At 42.4% G+C, this 18206-nt stretch overlaps 2 protein-coding genes across 8 annotated transcripts in view; one reads left to right on the top strand and one right to left on the bottom strand.

Annotated features, from left to right (window-relative positions):
* Positions 1–18206, bottom strand: part of DYNC2H1 (dynein cytoplasmic 2 heavy chain 1) — a 407641-nt gene that overhangs the window by 364032 nt on the left and 25403 nt on the right. For all 7 annotated transcript variants that reach the window (XM_073338445.1, XM_073338455.1, XM_073338435.1 and 4 more), the window contains exons 12-18: positions 12026–12221; positions 11347–11442; positions 8708–8860; positions 8493–8591; positions 1512–1651; positions 1197–1425; positions 365–492 (exon numbers count right to left, since the gene is read on the bottom strand). In XM_073338445.1, coding sequence (XP_073194546.1) covers positions 365–492; positions 1197–1425; positions 1512–1651; positions 8493–8591; positions 8708–8860; positions 11347–11442; positions 12026–12221 — 1041 coding nt within the window. The remainder of the gene's footprint in view (positions 1–364; positions 493–1196; positions 1426–1511; positions 1652–8492; positions 8592–8707; positions 8861–11346; positions 11443–12025; positions 12222–18206) is intronic.
* Positions 13020–17630, top strand: LOC140907168 (uncharacterized). Its single transcript, XM_073332496.1, has 3 exons — positions 13020–13769; positions 14357–14816; positions 17627–17630. Exons 1-3 carry the CDS (start codon positions 13187–13189, stop codon positions 17628–17630), a joined length of 1047 nt encoding a protein of 348 aa, XP_073188597.1. The 5' UTR covers positions 13020–13186.

Below are 18206 nucleotides of genomic sequence, written 5' to 3'. Positions count from 1 at the left end.
ATTAACTGGAACAGTACTTCATGAATTCAACTGTTAAGAGCTGCAAGCACTATGGTTGGTGTATGTGTTTGATCAGGCCTTAATCTATAAGGAATCTACAATTCCCATGAAGTCAATGGGAGTCTTTCAATTGATTTCAGTGGGAGTTGGATTGGACTCAAAGTCATAAAATTCTGTAACACTAATCTGAAGAACAAGGAGTTAAAAAAATTATAATGGTACACAGACGTTAAAAAGCAGTGCTGAAATCCTGCCTAATTTTTTTCATATAGAACATATATTTCTATTACACTATTTACACTACAGTGATTGGCCAGTGAAAGAGTCCATTGTTCACACACAAAAATGTTTAGGTGAACTGTACCTTGGAAGGCGTTCCACTTCTTTCCCTTTCCCTTTTAACGCTTTAAAGTTTTTTTCCCAGTCTTGTTCACCAGAAAGATGTGTTTCCACCAGAGTTTCCATATCTACTTGTCCAATTATAGTCCATTCCTTTTCAACATTGTATTTGATTATGAGGAAAATAAGTAAGAGGTTAAGATTATGAAACATTACTTGACATGAATATTAATAAAAAGAGTAATCTCTTTTTATATTCTTAATCTATCATTTGTTAAAATATTTTGCACCCTTTCAACTCAATCATTTTAACCATAACAAATGGAGGTTCTCTTCTTCACACAAAGATACTTTCCATTAGTCAGTGCTCAAAGCAGAAGGCATAGACTGGTATGACATGGCCACACTTTTTAATGATACTGTAAAACAAACCTTGAACAAGGGGAGACAGTCTCTTACAATATTAAGATTTCAATGGGAACTACAAATATGCTTCAAGGTAGGCATGTGCTTAAGGGTTTTGTTGACTAGGGATGGACATACTCATATGCTTAAAATTAAGCACATGTGAAGTGCTTTGCTAAATCAGGACCAGAATGTACAGAAACCAGGGGTGCTGGAACAATTTTTATAGTGGGAGTGCTGAGAGCCATTGAATGACACTGTAAACCTTGTATATAATGGAAACTACTTCAAGCCAGGTGGTGTTGCAGCACCCTCAGCACCCCTAGTTACAGCACCTATGACAGAGACTAACAAAAATCAATGTTCCACTTCTTCTAAACTGATTCATCCCTAAAATAATTGTAATTAGGTCTAAAATGATAAGTCTTACTCAATCAAAATACTGTACAAACCTTAAATTGGTTTGAAACTTCTGCCAGTCTTCTGAACAAATTCTCTGCTTTATTGAAAGTAGTCAGAAATCCACTTGCATTTCTTTCAGTCATAATAGTGAAGATGGACTCCTCTTCTGTTTCACTCACTCCTCTAAACTGATTTGGAAGGGAGATGAACCTCTTCATTTCTCTGTAGTATCTAGCTCGTACTTCTTCAAAAGGAGGTTTGAATTGTAATCTTCCTTGTCTAGAGAGAGAAACAAACCATATAAAAATTAATATTTTAGACAATTTCCAGCTACAATATTTTAACAATAGGAAAAAATATCTTACTTATAAGTTAAATCAATATTTATTTCTGGTAGATTCTCATTGAGTGCCTCCAAACCCATTTGATATTGATGCTCCAGAGCTTTATAGAGTTGATGATTCCAGTGTTGTCTCCATGCTTTCATATCACGAGGAAGGAAACCCTAAAATGTAATAACATTTATTTAATTTATATATCTTTCCTCAGTGCATAATTAGACTGTGGAACTAGTGCCACAAGATGTCATTGAGCCCAGGAACTTAATAAGATTCAAAGAGGGACAAGATGTTTATATGGATAATAAGAAAAAGTGTTGTAACACTTAGTGCAAACAAAGAGTTTTGTTAGGGATAAAAATATCTCATGCTTCAGGGCTTAAGACAAAATCTATTAAATGTTAGGATGAGGTCTTTATGGAAGCACATTATCTCACATCTGTCTACTGTGGAGTGCCTGCACCTTCCTCTGAAGCAGCTGGTACAGGCCACAGTTGGAAATAGGGTACTGAACTAGATGAGCTACGGGTCTGATCCAGTGTGAAAATACCTATGTTCCTATGATTTAGAAGCCTATCTTTAGGTACCTGTTATTGAAAATCCTGTGTGATTTGAAGAATTAGTATTACTTAATAAATAGATTTTAGATGCTGTCTCTCAAAGCAAGGACATTAGTCACTGAAGACAGTCTCTACAGGAGGAAGAAAGCACATTAGCAGGAGTGATTAAAGAGAATTTTACTGGAATCTGTTGTATTGTGCACTGTGAGGAAGTCTACAGCTATAACAAGCACTTCAACGTCAGTAAAAAGTTACTTAGTAAACCAATCACACTACTGCAGCAAATTTTCAAAGGACAAAAGGAACGATAAATTTCTTAACGGATCATTCTTTTTCTGTTAACAGTTTCTGTCCTCATTCATCACAAATGGATTATTCCTCTCACCTGTGGAATTCAGACAGTCTAAAGTTGTTCCTGGAGTCTCCAGGTCTGAGCCCCACCTTTGAACTAAGGCCCACAGAAGAGTTCTTCCAAAGCTCTAGAAACACTCCATCAATTAAGAAACCAATTTAAAACTGTATAAGGAGGCAATTATGTTTAAGTCCCTCTTTAGAGAAAAATGTTAACACGTTACAAATTGCATTCTGGTCATTTACGAGACTACCAGAGTGGGGTGAATGAGGAGAGCTGTTAACAGAAAGAACATTATCAGATAAGAAATTTCTCATTCTGCTGCACAGCTACTCTCCTCATATATAATAAATGGGAAGTAGTGAACAGTAATTCACAGAAGTGGAAGGAGAGGACAAAGCAGAATTGTAATTATTATTACAGCAGAATAATAAGCAGAAATGGAAGTTTCTCCACCTGATGCAAGAGCTTTGTAATTTAAGGAATTATTTGCAGCATCTTTCTACTAAAGGATGGTTCTGCAGAGGAATGGAAAGCCACTTTGCAAATTTTCCTTGGATGAGGCTCAGACTATTTCTTCTCACAATGCAATTAAGTATCTTGTAAAGGGAACCCCAATTCTCTCCATGAATGGTTTCCCAAATGCATAGCATGTCAACTGGTACAGGATTTTAACATGTCGCCTGCATAGAGGCCTTAAGACCCTGCCATTTTGGATGGAATAAGATGAACAGGGGAAATTGGTGCGTATACTCTGTATGCTTTAGAGCTCTAGGAATTTCCATTTATGCCACAACCTTTCCAAGAGAGTGCCAGGTTTGGAACAAATTATGACAGAACTATTTCCCAGGGACTGTGGAAAGAAGAATTTACCTTGGGCAGAAAGGTTTCGGGAGCAGTAAGACATTTTCTCATGACAACAGCAGTTTGGCTCTTGAAAAGATAATTGAACTAATTTCAAAACCCGTCTTTTGGAGGTAATGGCAACTAAAAAGGCTGCCATAGGCTTGTCTAATCTATCAATCTGATTAATTTTGACATGTGATACTCAGTTGGGGAGTCTGATATGCCTGTCAAACCATTATCCTGTTATGACGTTTGGTTTTAGGACCCCCACCAAATATCCTGAAGGAACTCTAGTGCAGCTGAGATCACCAGAACTTTCTGATTCTTTTAATTATTTGTTAGTATTATGGTAACATCTAGAGGCCAGGGTCCCATTTACAAACAAGAAACCGTCCTTTCCTCTGAGAGTTTTTTGCATCCCTTCACAACAGAAATGAAACCTGACCAGATCAATAAATGAAATTTCCTCCATGAGTTCTGTCTCGATACCAAAATGTATCAATGAGATTAACAGAGAATTCCTTCCAAATTATTCTTCTCTTTTAATACCCAGACTGTTAACTGTTAACTATTGCTTCAATATGTCTGGTCTTTGTGCTGATGCAATGGATGTTCCTTGGTTCTCTATCAAATGCAAAAACATATGCATTTTTTGTTAGTGGACTAGAAGGACTCCAGCTCTCTCTTTTTCCTCATTTATGTATCTTTTATTTGAACTGTCCTGACAGGCAGCAGATTATCAGGATGGAAGACCAATGAATTACTAAACATGATTACAAAGGAAAGCCACTACACTGCCACTACAAAGCAATCATGTAGTTGCCAAAAGCTTCGGTGGCACAATGAGAACACCTACGATGGACATAAACTGTATATCCATCCAGACCATCTCAAGAACGTAGCTAGAGATAGATCCAGGTGGTACTCAATCTGCAAGGAGGCTATGTCTCTGTGAGATTTGCCAAGACAATGACAATGATGATGATAATACTCCTCTCTGCCCAGAACATTACTTCCATTGCCTCAGAGAAGCTTTGCCCTCTATTACTCCCTAAAAGGGAAATAAACATTCAAGTTCAGAGCATAAGCCAACTTCTAACTAACAGGTAGAAGAACAAAACTTTGCTTGGGGGCAAGTTATTCTATAACTGCCCATATAGAGTTCCTTGCATCTTCCTTTGATGCAGCTGGTATTGGTCTCTCTCTCATAAACAATATTGGACTCAATGTACTGCTGGTTTGCTCCTGTAAGGCCATTTCTATGTTTTAGAGCTGTCAAAGTAAATTAAAAGGATCTATACTCTGAGATGCTAAAAATCTGTGAGGTGCACAAAGTGTGAGGTTAAGAGAGCTAGATGTTTTTCATTTTTGAGAGAGAGAGAGAGAGAGAGAGAGAGAGACCATAACCCCTTGGTCATCTTTGATTTGATAGCTGCTTTCAACTACCTGAAAGGGGGTTCCAAAGAGGATGGCTCTAGACTGTTCTCAATGGTAGCAGATGACAGAACGAGGAGTAATGGTCTCAAGTTGCAGTGGGGGAGGTTTAGATTGGATATTAGGAAAAACTTTTTCACTAAGAGGGTGGTGAAACACTGGAATGCGTTACCTAGGGAGGTGGTAGAATCTCCTTCCTTAGAGGTTTTTAAGGTCAGGCTTGACAAAGCCCTGGCTGGGAGGATTTAACTGGGAATTGGTCCTGCTTTGAGCAGGGGGTTGGACTAGATGACCTTCTGGGGTCCCTTCCAACCCTGATATTCTATGATTCTATGATCTTGTCTTCCAGTATGCTACCTATCCTGCAGGTATGCTTCCCCTGCCCACTGCAAGTAAGAAAGGGTCTAGAGTAACAACTGGGTTGGTTTTCAGCACATTGTCTGTACTGTCTACCCACAAAGGGGCATTCAGATGTGATGCAGGAACGATGCCTAATTTTGCATTGCATCTAGTGAGTTATTCCATATCTTCAGAAGGAATTTCCAAAGGCACATTTTCAGAAAATGAAACAAATGCATGGCACCAACTATCCTGGCTGCTGGAGATAACTAGCTATGCATGACAACTGCCAGAAAATGACTGATGCAATGAAGTTTTTGATCTGAGAGAATCTTTACGATAGTGGTAAAAATTACAGACAGAGACATGTCTATTTTGACCCCTAGATGAGCAATTTTCTGTATTGTGTTGAAAAGGATCTTGTTGATTTCGAAGAACTGGTGGGTATGAATCCTTTCCAGCAGCAAGCATGTTATGTGTGGGTCTGTTTCTCTGGACACGGCGCTGATTGGGATGTTGTTCAGGAACAGGTAAATATTTATGACTTTTGGCCTGAGCCTTGTTGTTACTACTACTAGCCAAAGTGTCTGGGTGGAGACAGTATATCAAATGGAAAAATATTGTACAGGAATTGCAAACTTTTCATGCACAAACACTCATTTCCTCTAATTATGAGGATTTTGTTGGTTTTGGAAGAAAACTTAATTTGGTCTTTGTGGGGAACTTCTGCTCTAGATTTTTCCTTTCTGGTATGGCAATAGTCTCCTTTTGAATACACTTGGTGTTGATAGCAACCAGGGGATTGCTATGCTATATTTGATGGTGAGGCTTGAGACCTGTCTGCATTCTCAGCTACTAATTTCTCGAATGTTTCCTCAAATATCCTTACAGCTAACTACATCAAGAAAAAATTGTCAAAAAAATAATACTGAAATCCGGTACCACTCAGGGCTTTACTCAGTAAACCAGGACCCATTTTGAACATCTATATATCTTAGGCATATATGGGTCCCATTATCATATCTGAGTGCTTCACAATCTTTAATGTATTTATGCTCAAAAAATCCCTGTGAGGTAGAGCACTCCTATCATCCAAATTTTTGCAGATGGGGAACTGAGACACAGAAAAGTTAAGTGATTTGCCAAAAGTCACACAGGAAGCCTGTGGAGGATCAGTGACTTGAACCCAGGTCTCCAAAGTCCTAATCTAATGCTCTAATTACTGGACCCTCGTTCCATTTTTTCAAATGCTTCTGCATGGAAATGAATAAAAATTAAAATTATAGAACCAAGTGATCAAGAAAAAACGAACCACCAATTTGTTCCACCACTAGGGGAAAAGTTTCCAGTGGGCTGAGTTGAAAGATGGCCTTAATTCTGGAGCCTCCATCAACAACGCTTAACTACCTCTGAATTCCACAGGTGACAGGCATTACCCATTTGAGGAGGAGAAAAGCTGTTCAGCAGAAAAATGTTTTTCTTTTCGTTCATTTCCCTAAATATTACAAAACAGCACACAAACAGCTTTTACAAGAATAGTGAAATTATTAAAGTTTTAAAAAATATATTGACTTCAAGGTAAAATTGCAAAGCTTTAAAAATTGAATTTATAAAAAACAATTAGGAAACAAAAGTACTAGCAGAATATGTGAAGAATCAAAAACGTGCTTAGTTTATTTCAGTGGTTCTCAAACTGTGGATCGGGCCCAAAGTGGGTTGCGACCCAATTTTAATGGGGTCACCGAGGCCAGCATTAGACTTGCTGGGGTCTCGGACTGAAGCCTGAGCCCCACCACCCCAAGCTGAAGCCAAAGTCCAAGGGCTTCAGCTCACGACAGCAGGGATCTGGCTCCACACACCCCCTCCCCTGCCCAGGGTCATGTAATAATGTTTGTTGTCAGAAGGGGATCACGGTGCAATGAAGTTTGAGAACTGCGAGTTTATTCATTATTCATACTGTGCAATTCAGGAGTTGGTAACAGACATTGCAAAGAAAATACAAGCTGAATATTTCCTTTGCCTACCTGCAAACACCTGACTATAGTATTCCAGATTTGCTAAGGATATCACAACCATTTAAGTGTATAATTCCATAACTGCTGATTCATAGATATTAAGGTCAGAAGGGACCATTAGGATCATCTAGTCTGACCTCCTGCACAACGCAGGCCACAGACTCTCACCCACCCACTCCTGCGAAAAACCTCTCACCTATGTCTGAGCTACTGAAGTCCTCAAATCTGATGTCAATAGAAAAACTCCCATTGACTTAAATGGTATTTCAAAAGAAGAGCATTCCTTGCTTTGGCTTATGTAGTAGCAGTGTCACCAACTCTTATTGTTAAAATATGGTACTGTGTAATTAGGACTTGGCAGGTAAGGAAAGAAAAAAAAAACCCTCATCATTATTTAAAACAGTGGTCACCAACTGGTCCATCGCAATCTCCATCTGCACAGTGGGGCTGCCACTAAGACAGGCTCCCTACTTGCCCTGGCCCCACACCGCTCCCGGAAGCGACCAGTACAACCCCACGGGTGGGTGGAGGCAGGGGTCTCCCTACGCACACTGTTCATACCTGTAAGCACCACCCCCACAGCTCCCATTGGCCAGGAATGGGGAGCTTTGGCCAATGGGAGCTGCGGAGGCATTGCTTGCAGAGAGGGGAAGTGCGCCAAGCCACGTGCTACCCCCCCACCCTGGGGCCACAAGGGGCACGTTGGAGCTTTCCAGGAGCCATGTGGGGCCAAGGTAGGCAGGGAGCCTGCCTCAGTGGCAGCCACGCTGTGCCGCTGACCGGGAGCTGCCTGAGGTCCGTGCAGCCAGGCGGAAGGCCACACCCCAAGCCCCAGCCCTGAGCCCCCTCCCAGAGCTAGCACCCCAAACCCCCTCCTGCACCCTCAACCCCCTCCTGCACTCCAGCACTGAGCCCCTCCAGGAGCCAGCACCCATACCCCCTCCTACACCCTAATCTCCAGCTCTGACCCCCGTCCCAGAGCCAGCACCCTGAACCACCTCCTGCACCCCTCACCCCCTCCTGCACCTCAGCCCCCTGCCCCAGGCTCAGCCCAGAGCCCCCTTCCAGACTGTGAACCCCTCAGCCCCAGCCCAGAGCCCACACCCCCTCCCGAACCCCAACCCCTTACCCCAGCCCAGTGAAAGTGAGTGAGGGTGGGGGAGAGCAAGTGACAGAGAGAGGGGGAGATGGAATGAGTGGGGTGGGGCTTTAGGGAAGGGGTGGGGTAGATCCTCGGTTACCCTTAAATTCAAAAAGTGATCTTGGGTGTAAAAAGGTTGAAAACCACTGATTTAAAAAGTAAATGCATGTCTAAATTTAAAGTCTACACATATATCCTACGCTGCCTTGGGATCTTAGGTTTTTGGAACAAAAGCTTTGTAGTTCACCTTTGCATTTTTATTATTAATTCCTCGTTACTGAAAATTACTTCATAGCCTACAATACAATAATTAAATCATGCCTGTGACTCAAGGCTGGCGAAACCAGATCTAAGTTCCTGTAGTCCATCTTTCCAACGCTGCTGCTGCCGCAGTAGATCAATATTCATGAGAACTACAACCTGTAGAAAAAAGAATTTAAAATGTGCTAAATATCATACTATTAATTTGTCGTCAATGAAAATGGAAGAAAGTACGGTCCAGAAAAGGTTATTTCAGTTTCATTAATAAAACATACCTTTTCAATGAAGTTAGTATGCCACTTTCTTAGTTTTCTGTTTTCACTGGAAAGCCGTTCAGCAGCAGCTTGTAGTTTTTGAATATATGCTTCTAATTCTTTAGGGTTATCCCATGTTATCTGTGTCTTTCCCCCAGAGCCAGCTTTCGAATGCTGGGGGGGAAAAATAAAGAAGCAAATGTTGCAAGGTTTAAAGACAAATATAGAGCTAAATCATCAGTTTGCAATCTAGGCCACAGTAAGGGACAGCTTCAGAAGGAGTTTGTGAATTTGAGTCAATCTCTCTCACGGTCTCCCTACAGCTCCAGAAAGGAGTATATTGTCGCAGCATATGCTCTGTAACACACCAGTGTAACTAAATCAGTGAGTGGGTTAAGGGAGGGGGAAATCAAAGCTCTGCCCACTCCCCGCCAACCTGACAGAGATGCCTAGCCACTACGCACAGCCTGGGACGGCACAGGTATGCCACACATCCCCTCTGCTCCCTTGCATCTTCGCTCAAAGTGAACCATGAACTGATCCACAACTAGTTACTTCTCCAAATTTACACGTTCTCCATGAAAGTAGTAACTGTTTAAAAGTACATTGTAAAAACTCCTATTGTCAGACGACCTGACTTGCAGTTTATCTGGATGACATAGGCATTTTTGTATTTTTCCTTGGTTTTGGAACATATCATGCTAAGGTTATATTTTAAAAATTATAGAAGAAGGGCTATGCTTGCATGAGATTTTGAATACATTCCGGACTTAAGAGATGCAGCACATGATCTGAAGCCCGGGGTGGGGGGGCGGGGAGGACGGGACATAATGGCTTTAAGCCATCTTTGTGCCCTCCAATCCTGGGCCATTCTGGTGGCTGGAGAGACCTCCACTGCAACCTGCAGTTAGTCCTGGAAGACTGTCTAAGTTATAGCAGCCTCCCCAGACTGCCCTATGAGCCACAGTGGCCTCCAATCTCCGCAGCACCGCATGCTGTGACCCCACCCCTGACATGTCCCTCCAGTCCCCAGCTATGCCAGGGCTTGTGAGGAGTTCTCTGGAGGCCCCGTTCCAGCTGCCTTCAACAGTGCTTGCACTGGGGAACCTTCCTTAATTACATATGGGGCTCTTAGAGCCTCTTTGCAGCACTCAGGCCCTTTTCATAGCATAAAGGGGCCCAAGCAGAACAGAGGATCATACCAGACTATAGCCAGGATACAGTGAAACTCATGATGTACAGAATGTTTGTCAATGAATAAAGTAAATAAACAGCAAAAATAGAGGAAAAAATTCTTCAGTCTTTCTCTTATAGTAATCTCAAGAGTTATCTGTACCAATGCTATGTTAAATAAATTCAGACAATAGGGTAAAGTTTTAAAGTGATAATATCCCTTTAAAGTAGGGGATGGGAAGGAAGAAAAGAAAAAAATACATGAATGTCACGAATTTGGACACTTTCTAAAAATCTATATTTCAAACTCCTTAAAATAAGTTTCTAGTACTTCCTTTAAAAAATGGTGAGCTTCTTCTTAAATGACTGTAAACCAACACTTTGTTCACAAAACAAAAATATTAAAGTCTTTGACCATTAACCCACAGTAACAAATAGTATCCATAAGTGAAAAAACAAATGCATATAGAGAATTTTTAATTTTTCATCTAAAATTATAAGCTGTTTATTTTCAAACAGTCCAAATAGTCTCAGAAATCATAAACCTAAAGAGGGAGAGAATTCCAAAAGCCACATTTTTTGATGATCTATGTTTTTAGAGACGTAAGAGCTAAACTATTCCTTTTAATTAATTTCATTTCAAGAATAAACACCTTATATATATATATCTCATATGTACTAAATAGACAAAAACTGTTAAAAAAGAAAGGGGTTGCAGAAAATTAAAAATAATAAATTAAAATTAAAAATTAAATTTAAATTAAATTAAATTAAAAATAATATACATGATTTGTCAAGATATAAGAAATTACACTTTTACCCCAAGTTGGTCCTTATAGGCATCACCTGCAAGCCTCCCCACCACACACATACACACCAAGCAAAGGCCTCGGTAACTATGTGGACCTTACAAAATGCCCTAAAAGGCAACAAAACCAAGCTATTTTGAGCTTACAGGAAGAGCACTCATGAGCACTTCAAGAAGAGTAATCTGCCTCCAGCCCCAAAATGTTCAAAGCTGAGGCCTGTCCTCAGTTGACCTCAATAGTCATAGTAATAAATAGAGAGCCTCTTGGAAAACCAGGACCCAAATCATATAGTGCTTTACAGTTCTTGAATTGCACCTGAAAGTAAATAGGAAACCAGTGCAAATTTCTGAGAACAGCTGTAATATTTTTCATACCACCACCATTACTGAAGCACACAGCCACATTCTGCCCCATCTGTAGCTTCCAACTGGTCTTTAAGGATAAAAAGCACATTATAATAATCAAATATGAAGGTAAAAAAAGCATAAGTAACTGTGGAAAGAACCGTATCTGAAAGAAATGGTCATAATTGTCTAGCTAAATGCAGATGAAAGAGACGTTCTTGGTCACTAAAAAGTTGCAGTTATAAAATCAACAGGCTAATAAATAATCACAAAAAGATAAGGGCACATGAAATACATTGCCAAAGCTTAAAGCAACAAAGAAGGATTCCTTTACCTTAATTATCTGTTCAAATGCTAAGGCAGACTGTAACATCATTGGCTTCTGACTCTGAATCATCTGTTGATCAATTGAATTGTAAAAATGTGCCACCTATGAAACAAATAGGATTTACGATAAGCAGCATATTTCCATTTATATGCCAATAGTTTTTAATACTTCCAATATATTCCTGAGAGTATTGCCAATTCCAATATTTTCAAGACTTACACTTTATCAATATGATTTTTAATAAGATATTTAGCAAGTATATATAATACACCATTTTAGAGCATGTGATCATGTCTCCCTTTAGTGGCTGGCCCTAGCAATTATAAATTTGCACCTAAAAAGGCTATATTTACCTTAAGTGGAAAATTGCAAATGGCTCTCTTTATTGTAATGTCTCATAGTCAATTTCAAAAACAGGTTAATTTTTAATACTGCACTAAACATTTATGTGTGTCTATTTCTTTATTTTTGTTCAGTTTTTAGGATTAAATTTATTTCCAATATTATCATCATTTAATGTTTTTAAATTGTTCAAGAAACACACTGTAGCTTTAATAAAGATAAAGGGTTATAGCAGAAAGCTTATTAGCCTGATAATCAAATGACAATATAATGGTCTGGAACTACGCTACCATTAATGCATAGAAATCAGTACAGATAGTGGTTATGGTTTATTATCTCATACCTGCTTGAGGATAACTGCTTGCTTGCAGAATTTTTGTGCAGTGTTTGCAACTTGCTGTATTTTAGCAGGAATAACAAAGCCAAGTGCAGATAATTGACGTACTTCTCTTAGGAGAGTCACCAAACGATCTGAATAATGTATTTTTAATTCTCCATCACAATGATCCAACTCCATAATAGGACTACTAGCTTGCATGCTAAACCAAAATTAATATTAAAAATTACCAAGTATGATTTGTCCAGGATCCTTTCCAAAATGCTGGATAACATTTACTTTTTTCTGACTATTTTTTATTTTGAAGTTGTTCATTCTATGATTCTTGATGTTAATCCAGTCACCTCTATTACTATCCAAAACCTCTGAAGACTAGCAACAAGGGCAAGACATAACAGAATTTCATTTTAACATTTGTTTTTACTCAGAAGATTGTCAGGCATGTTATAATACACATTGTTTCTTTAGTTTCCATCCAGGGCTACTCTGAGCACTCTTTGGATTCACAACCATGCAAGGGGACTGCCAGTCTGAATGTGACAGGGCTCACGTGACACTCAGCCATGTGAGATGGAGGAAGAGAGAAACTCCAGGGCAGAGCCAGCCTGAGGATCAGAGACTCAGACCACCAGCAGCAGATACAGAAACATTTGCATCAGACACAGCAATACTGGTGGGGGAAGAAAAGATGAGCCACAAATCCCCTATACCAAGAACTATGCAGAGAGGACTCTCCACCTCTGGGGACACCAGAGTTCCTCAGTCATTTTTGCTCATGGAATGGAGAGGGCCTTAAAGTCTATTACTCTATGCCCTGGTCTACACTAGGACTTTAGGTCGAATTTAGCAACGTTAAATCGATTTAAACCTGCACCCGTCCACACAGTGAAGCCCTTTATTTCGACTTAAAGGGCTCTTAAAATCGATTTCCTTACTCCACCCCTGACAAGTGGATTACCGCTTAAATCGACGTTCCCAGCTCGAATTTGGGGTACTGTGGACACAATTCGATGGTATTGGCCTCCGGGAGCTATCCCAGAGTGCTCCATTCTGACCGCTCTGGACAGCACTCTCAACTCAGATGCACTGGCCAGGTAGACAGGAAAAGAACCGCGAACTTTTGAATCTCATTTCCTGTTTGGCCAGCGTGGCAAGCTGCAGGTGACCATGCAGAGCTCATCAGCACAGGTGACCATGATGGAGTCCCAGAATCGCAAAAGAGCTCCAGCATGGACCGAACGGGAGGTACGGGATCTGATCGCTGTTTGGGGAGAGGAATCCGTGCTATCAGAACTCCGTTCCAGTTTTCAAAATGCCAAAACCTTTGTGAAAATCTCCCAGGGCATGAAGGACAGAGGCCATAACAGGGACCCGAAGCAGTGCCGCGTGAAACTGAAGGAGCTGAGGCAAGCCTACCAGAAAACCAGAGAGGCGAACAGCCGCTCTGGGTCAGAGCCCCAAACATGCCGCTTCTATGATGAGCTGCATGCCATTTTAGGGGGTTCAGCCACCACTACCCCAGCCGTGTTGTTTGACTCCTTCAATGGAGATGGAGGCAATACGGAAGCAGGTTTTGGGGACGAAGAAGATGATGATGAGGAGGAGGTTGTAGATAGCTCACAGCAAGCAAGCGGAGAAACCGGTTTTCCCGACAGCCAGGAACTGTTTCTCACCCTAGACCTGGAGCCAGTACCCCCCGAACCCACCCAAGGCTGCCTCCTGGACCCAGCAGGCGGAGAAGGGACCTCTGGTGAGTGTACCTTTTAAAATGCTATACATGGTTTAAAAGCAAGCATGTGAAAGGATTACTTTGCCCTGGCATTTGCGGTTCTCCTAGATGTAGTCCTAAAGCCTTTGCAAAAGGTTTCTGGGGAGGGCAGCCTTATTTCGTCCTTCATGGTAGGACACTTTATCACTCCAGGCCAGTAACACATACTCGGGAATCACTGTAGAACAAAACATTGCAGTGTATGTTTTCTGGCATTCAACCAAAATCCGTTCTCTCTCTCTCTGTGTTATCCTCAGGAGAGTGAGATATAATTCATGGTCACCTGGTTGAAATAGGGTGCTTTTCTTCAGGGACACTCAGTATAGCCCATTCCTGCTGGGCTGTTTGCCTGTGGCTGAACAGAAATGTTCCCCGCTGTTAGCCACAGGGAGGGGGGAAGGTTGAGAGGGTAGTCACGCGGTGGGAGGAGGCAAAATGCGACCTTGTAACGAAAGCACATGTGCTATGTATGTAATGTTAACAGCAAGGTTTACCCTGAAAGAGTGTAGCGACTGTTTTATAAAATGTGTCTTTTTAAATACCGCTGTCCCTTTTTTTTTCTCCACCAGCTGGATGTGTTTCAATGATCACAGGATCTTCTCCTTCCCAGAGGCTAGTGAAGCTTAGAAAGAAAAAAAAACGCACTCGAGATGAAATGTTCTCCGAGCTAATGCTGTCCTCCCACACTGACAGAGCACAGACGAATGTGTGGAGGCAAATAATGTCAGAGTGCAGGAAAGCACAAAATGACCGGGAGGAGAGGTGGAGGGCTGAAGAGAGTAAGTGGCGGGCTGAAGAGAGTAAGTGGCGGGCTGAAGACAGGGCTGAAGCTCAAATGTGGCGGCAGCGTGATGAGAGGAGGCAGGATTCAATGCTGAGGCTGCTGCAGGACCAAACAAGAATGCTCCAGTGTATGGTTGAGCTGCAGCAAAGGCAGCTGGAGCACAGACTGCCACTGCTGCCCCTCTGTAACCAACCGCCCTCCTCCCCAAGTTCCATAGCCTCCACACCCAGACGCCCAAGAATGCGGTGGGGGGGCCTCCGGCCAACCAGCCACTCCACAACAGAGGATTGCCCAAAAAAAAGAAGGCTGTCATTCAATAAATTTTAAAGTTGTAAACTTTTAAAGTGCTGTGCTTAAAGTGCTGTGTGGCATTTTCCTTCCCTCCTCCACCACCCCTCCTGGGATACCTTGGTAGTCATCTCCCTATTTGTGTGATGAATGAATAACGAATGCATGACTGTGAAGCAGCAATGACTTTATTGCCTCTGCAAGTAATGATTAAAGGGAGGAGGGGAGGGTGGTTAGCTTACAGGGAAGTAGAGTGAACCAAGGGGCGGGGGGTTTCATCAAGGAGAAACAAACAGAACTTTCACACTGTAGCCTGGCCAGTCATGAAACTGGTTTTCAAAGCTTCTCTGATGCGTACCGCGCCCTCCTGAGCTCTTCTAACCGCCCTGGTGTCTGGCTGCGCGTAACCAGCAGCCAGGCGATTTGCCTCAATCTCCCACCCCGCCATAAACGTCTCCCCCTTACTCTCACAGATATTGTGGAGCACACAGCAAGCAGTAATAACAGTGGGAATATTGGTTTCGCTGAGGTCTAAGCGAGTCAGTAAACTGCGCCAGCACGCCTTTAAACGTCCAAATGCACATTCTACCACCATTCTGCACTTGCTCAGCCTGTAGTTGAACAGCTCCTGACCACTGTCCAGGCTGCCTGTGTACGGCTTCATGAGCCATGGCATTAAGGGGTAGGCTGGGTCCCCAAGGATACATATAGGCATTTCAACATCCCCAACAGTTATTTTCTGGTCTGGGAAGAAAGTCCCTTCCTGCAGCTTTTGAAACAGACCAGAGTTCCTGAAGATGCGAGCGTCATGCACCTTTCCCGGCCATCCCACGTTGATGTTGGTGAAACGTCCCTTGTGATCCACCAGAGCTTGCAGCACTATCGAAAAGTACCCCTTGCGGTTTATGTACTCGGCGGCTTGGTGCTCCGGTGCCAAGATAGGGATATGGGTTCCGTCTATGGCCCCACCACAGTTAGGGAATCCCATTGCAGCAAAGCCATCCACTATGACCTGCACATTTCCCAGGGTCACTACCCTTGATATCAGCAGATCTTTGATTGCGTGAGCTACTTGCATCACAGCAGCCCCACAGTAGATTTGCCCACTCCAAATTGATTCCCAACTGACCGGTAGCTGTCTGGCGTTGCAAGCTTCCACAGGGCTATCGCCACTCGCTTCTCAACTGTGAGGGCTGCTCTCATCCTGGTATTCATGCGCTTCAGGGCAGGGGAAAGCAAGTCACAAAGTTCCATGAAAGTGCCCTTACGCATGCGAAAGTTTCGCAGCCACTGGGAATCGTCCCAGACCTGCAACACTATGCGGTCCCACCAGTCTGTGCTTGTTTCCCGAGCCCAGAATCGGCGTTCCACAGCATGAACCTGCCCCATTAGCACCATGATGCATGCATTGGCAGGGCCCATGCTTTCAGAGAAATCTGTGTCCATGTCCTGATCACTCACGGGACCGCGCTGACGTCGCCTCCTCGCCCGGTATCGCGTTGCCATGTTCTGGTGCTGCATATACTGCTGGATAATGCGTGTGGTGGTTGATGTGCTCCTAATTGCCAAAATGAGCTCAGCGGCCTCCATGCTTGCCTTGGTATGGCGTCCGCACAGAAAGAAGGCGCGGAACGATTGTCTGCCGTTGCTCTGACGGAGGGAGGGGCGACTGACGACACGGCTTACAGGGTTGGCTTCAGGGAGCTAAAATCAACAAAGGGTGTGCCTGTACATCAAGGAGTATTTCAGGCAGGACTGCACGGAGGGTTCCAATAAGAAATGGTGCACCAAAGTTATCGTTGTTATTGGAACAAGGAGGTTAGCCTGGCCTCTGATTGATACATGGCTAGATTAACCTCGCTGCGCCTTCTCTGTGACTGACTGCAGTGTGATCTAGACAGGGGAGGAGGAAAATGAGTACAAAACAAATCTGGTCTATTTCTTGTTCTGACCCACTCCATCTATCCTTTACATCTTTGGCTGGCAGCAGACAAAAAAGGCGCGAAATGATTGTCTGCCCTTGCTTTCACGGGGGGAGGGAGGGTGGGAACGGGGTCCTGACGATATGTACCCAGAACCACTCGCGACAATGTTTTAGCCCCATCAGGCATTGGGATATCAACCCAGAATTCCAATGGGCAGCGGAGACTGCGGGAACTGTGGGATAGCTACCCACAGTGCAACGCTCCAGAAGTCGACGCTTGCCTCGGTACTGTGGAAGCGCTCCGCCGAGTTAATGCACTTAATGCACTTAGAGCATTTTCTGTGGGGACACACACACTCGAATATATAAAACCGATTTCAAAAAAACCGACTTCTATAAATTCGACCTAATTTCGTAGTGTAGACATACCCTATGAGAACCAGCCCAAGGGCCAGAGACTCAAGCTAGCAGAAGCATTTGCAGCATATTGTCAGATACTAATACTGGCATCAGACTATCTTCAGTTTTTGCACTTGACAATCTCACTCCTGTGCTAATTGGCTGTTTGTATCGACCCTCTCCCAGCGCTCCTCAGTCATTTCTCTTCAGCTTTATTCCTTCTGCCCTCCATGCTCCCCTTCCTCCTTTTCTCACCCTCTTTCCTCTGCCTCATTACCCTTGCCTCCCTCTCTTCAATGCCTCCTCTCTCTTGTTTTCAATTTAGCTAATCCTCTCTCAACAAACCCATTTTAAAAAAAGCCTAACAAAAAGCAAAACCTTGTCAGGCATCACACTATTCATCTGGCTTGTTTGTTGTAACTCTTCACTGTTGCCAACTCTCAGGTGAATACCGGTATGTAAGAATCTCATCTTTCATTTTTTTTAAATTAAGTTGGTAGCCCTCATGTCTGCAGAGGAAAGCTTGGAAGAATAACCCAAGTGTGTCTTAAGGCTTCAAAAAAACAGAAGGTAAATAAAAAGAACTGGCTACTCCCACATTTTTTTTAAAATCTCATGATTTTAAAGATAATCTCATGAATGAGTATTTTAATGGCTTTCATCAATTCATCTTCTGTCTGCCTTGTCTATCTAGATTGTGAGCTCTAAGGGACACTGACTACCTGTTATCCTATATTTGTCCAGCAGTTAGCACAATGGGACTCCAATCTCATTCAGTCTCTAAGAACTACTGTAACACAAATAACAAATAAAAATAATAATAAAAATATTCCCAAACATATTTCATTTTGCTTTACCAACCAAGTCTGATACAATCCACAACATTGAAGTGGCTATGAACTGCCTTATTTTATTTCTCTTATTTATTCTCTCTTCTACACCAGAGCATCACTGTACAGGTCTTCATCAGCTCTTTTTAGATTACACTGTAATACAGATTTTGGGAATAGTTCTTACTGCGTAC

The sequence above is a fragment of the Lepidochelys kempii genome, chromosome 1 (assembly GCF_965140265.1).
Source record: "Lepidochelys kempii isolate rLepKem1 chromosome 1, rLepKem1.hap2, whole genome shotgun sequence".
Taxonomy (NCBI): domain Eukaryota; kingdom Metazoa; phylum Chordata; order Testudines; family Cheloniidae; genus Lepidochelys; species Lepidochelys kempii.
This window is presented reverse-complemented; position numbering and strand designations above follow the sequence as displayed.

What these genes read in the sequence shown, in the direction of transcription:
- LOC140907168 (XM_073332496.1), top strand. Translation starts at nt 13,187, where the DNA reads ATGCAGAGCTCATCAGCACAGGTGACCATGATGGAGTCCCAGAATCGC. An exon ending in AGGCGGAGAAGGGACCTCTG is followed by an intron (nt 13,770 to 14,356) that starts GTGAGTGTACCT and finishes TTTCTCCACCAG; the next exon opens with CTGGATGTGTTTCAATGATC.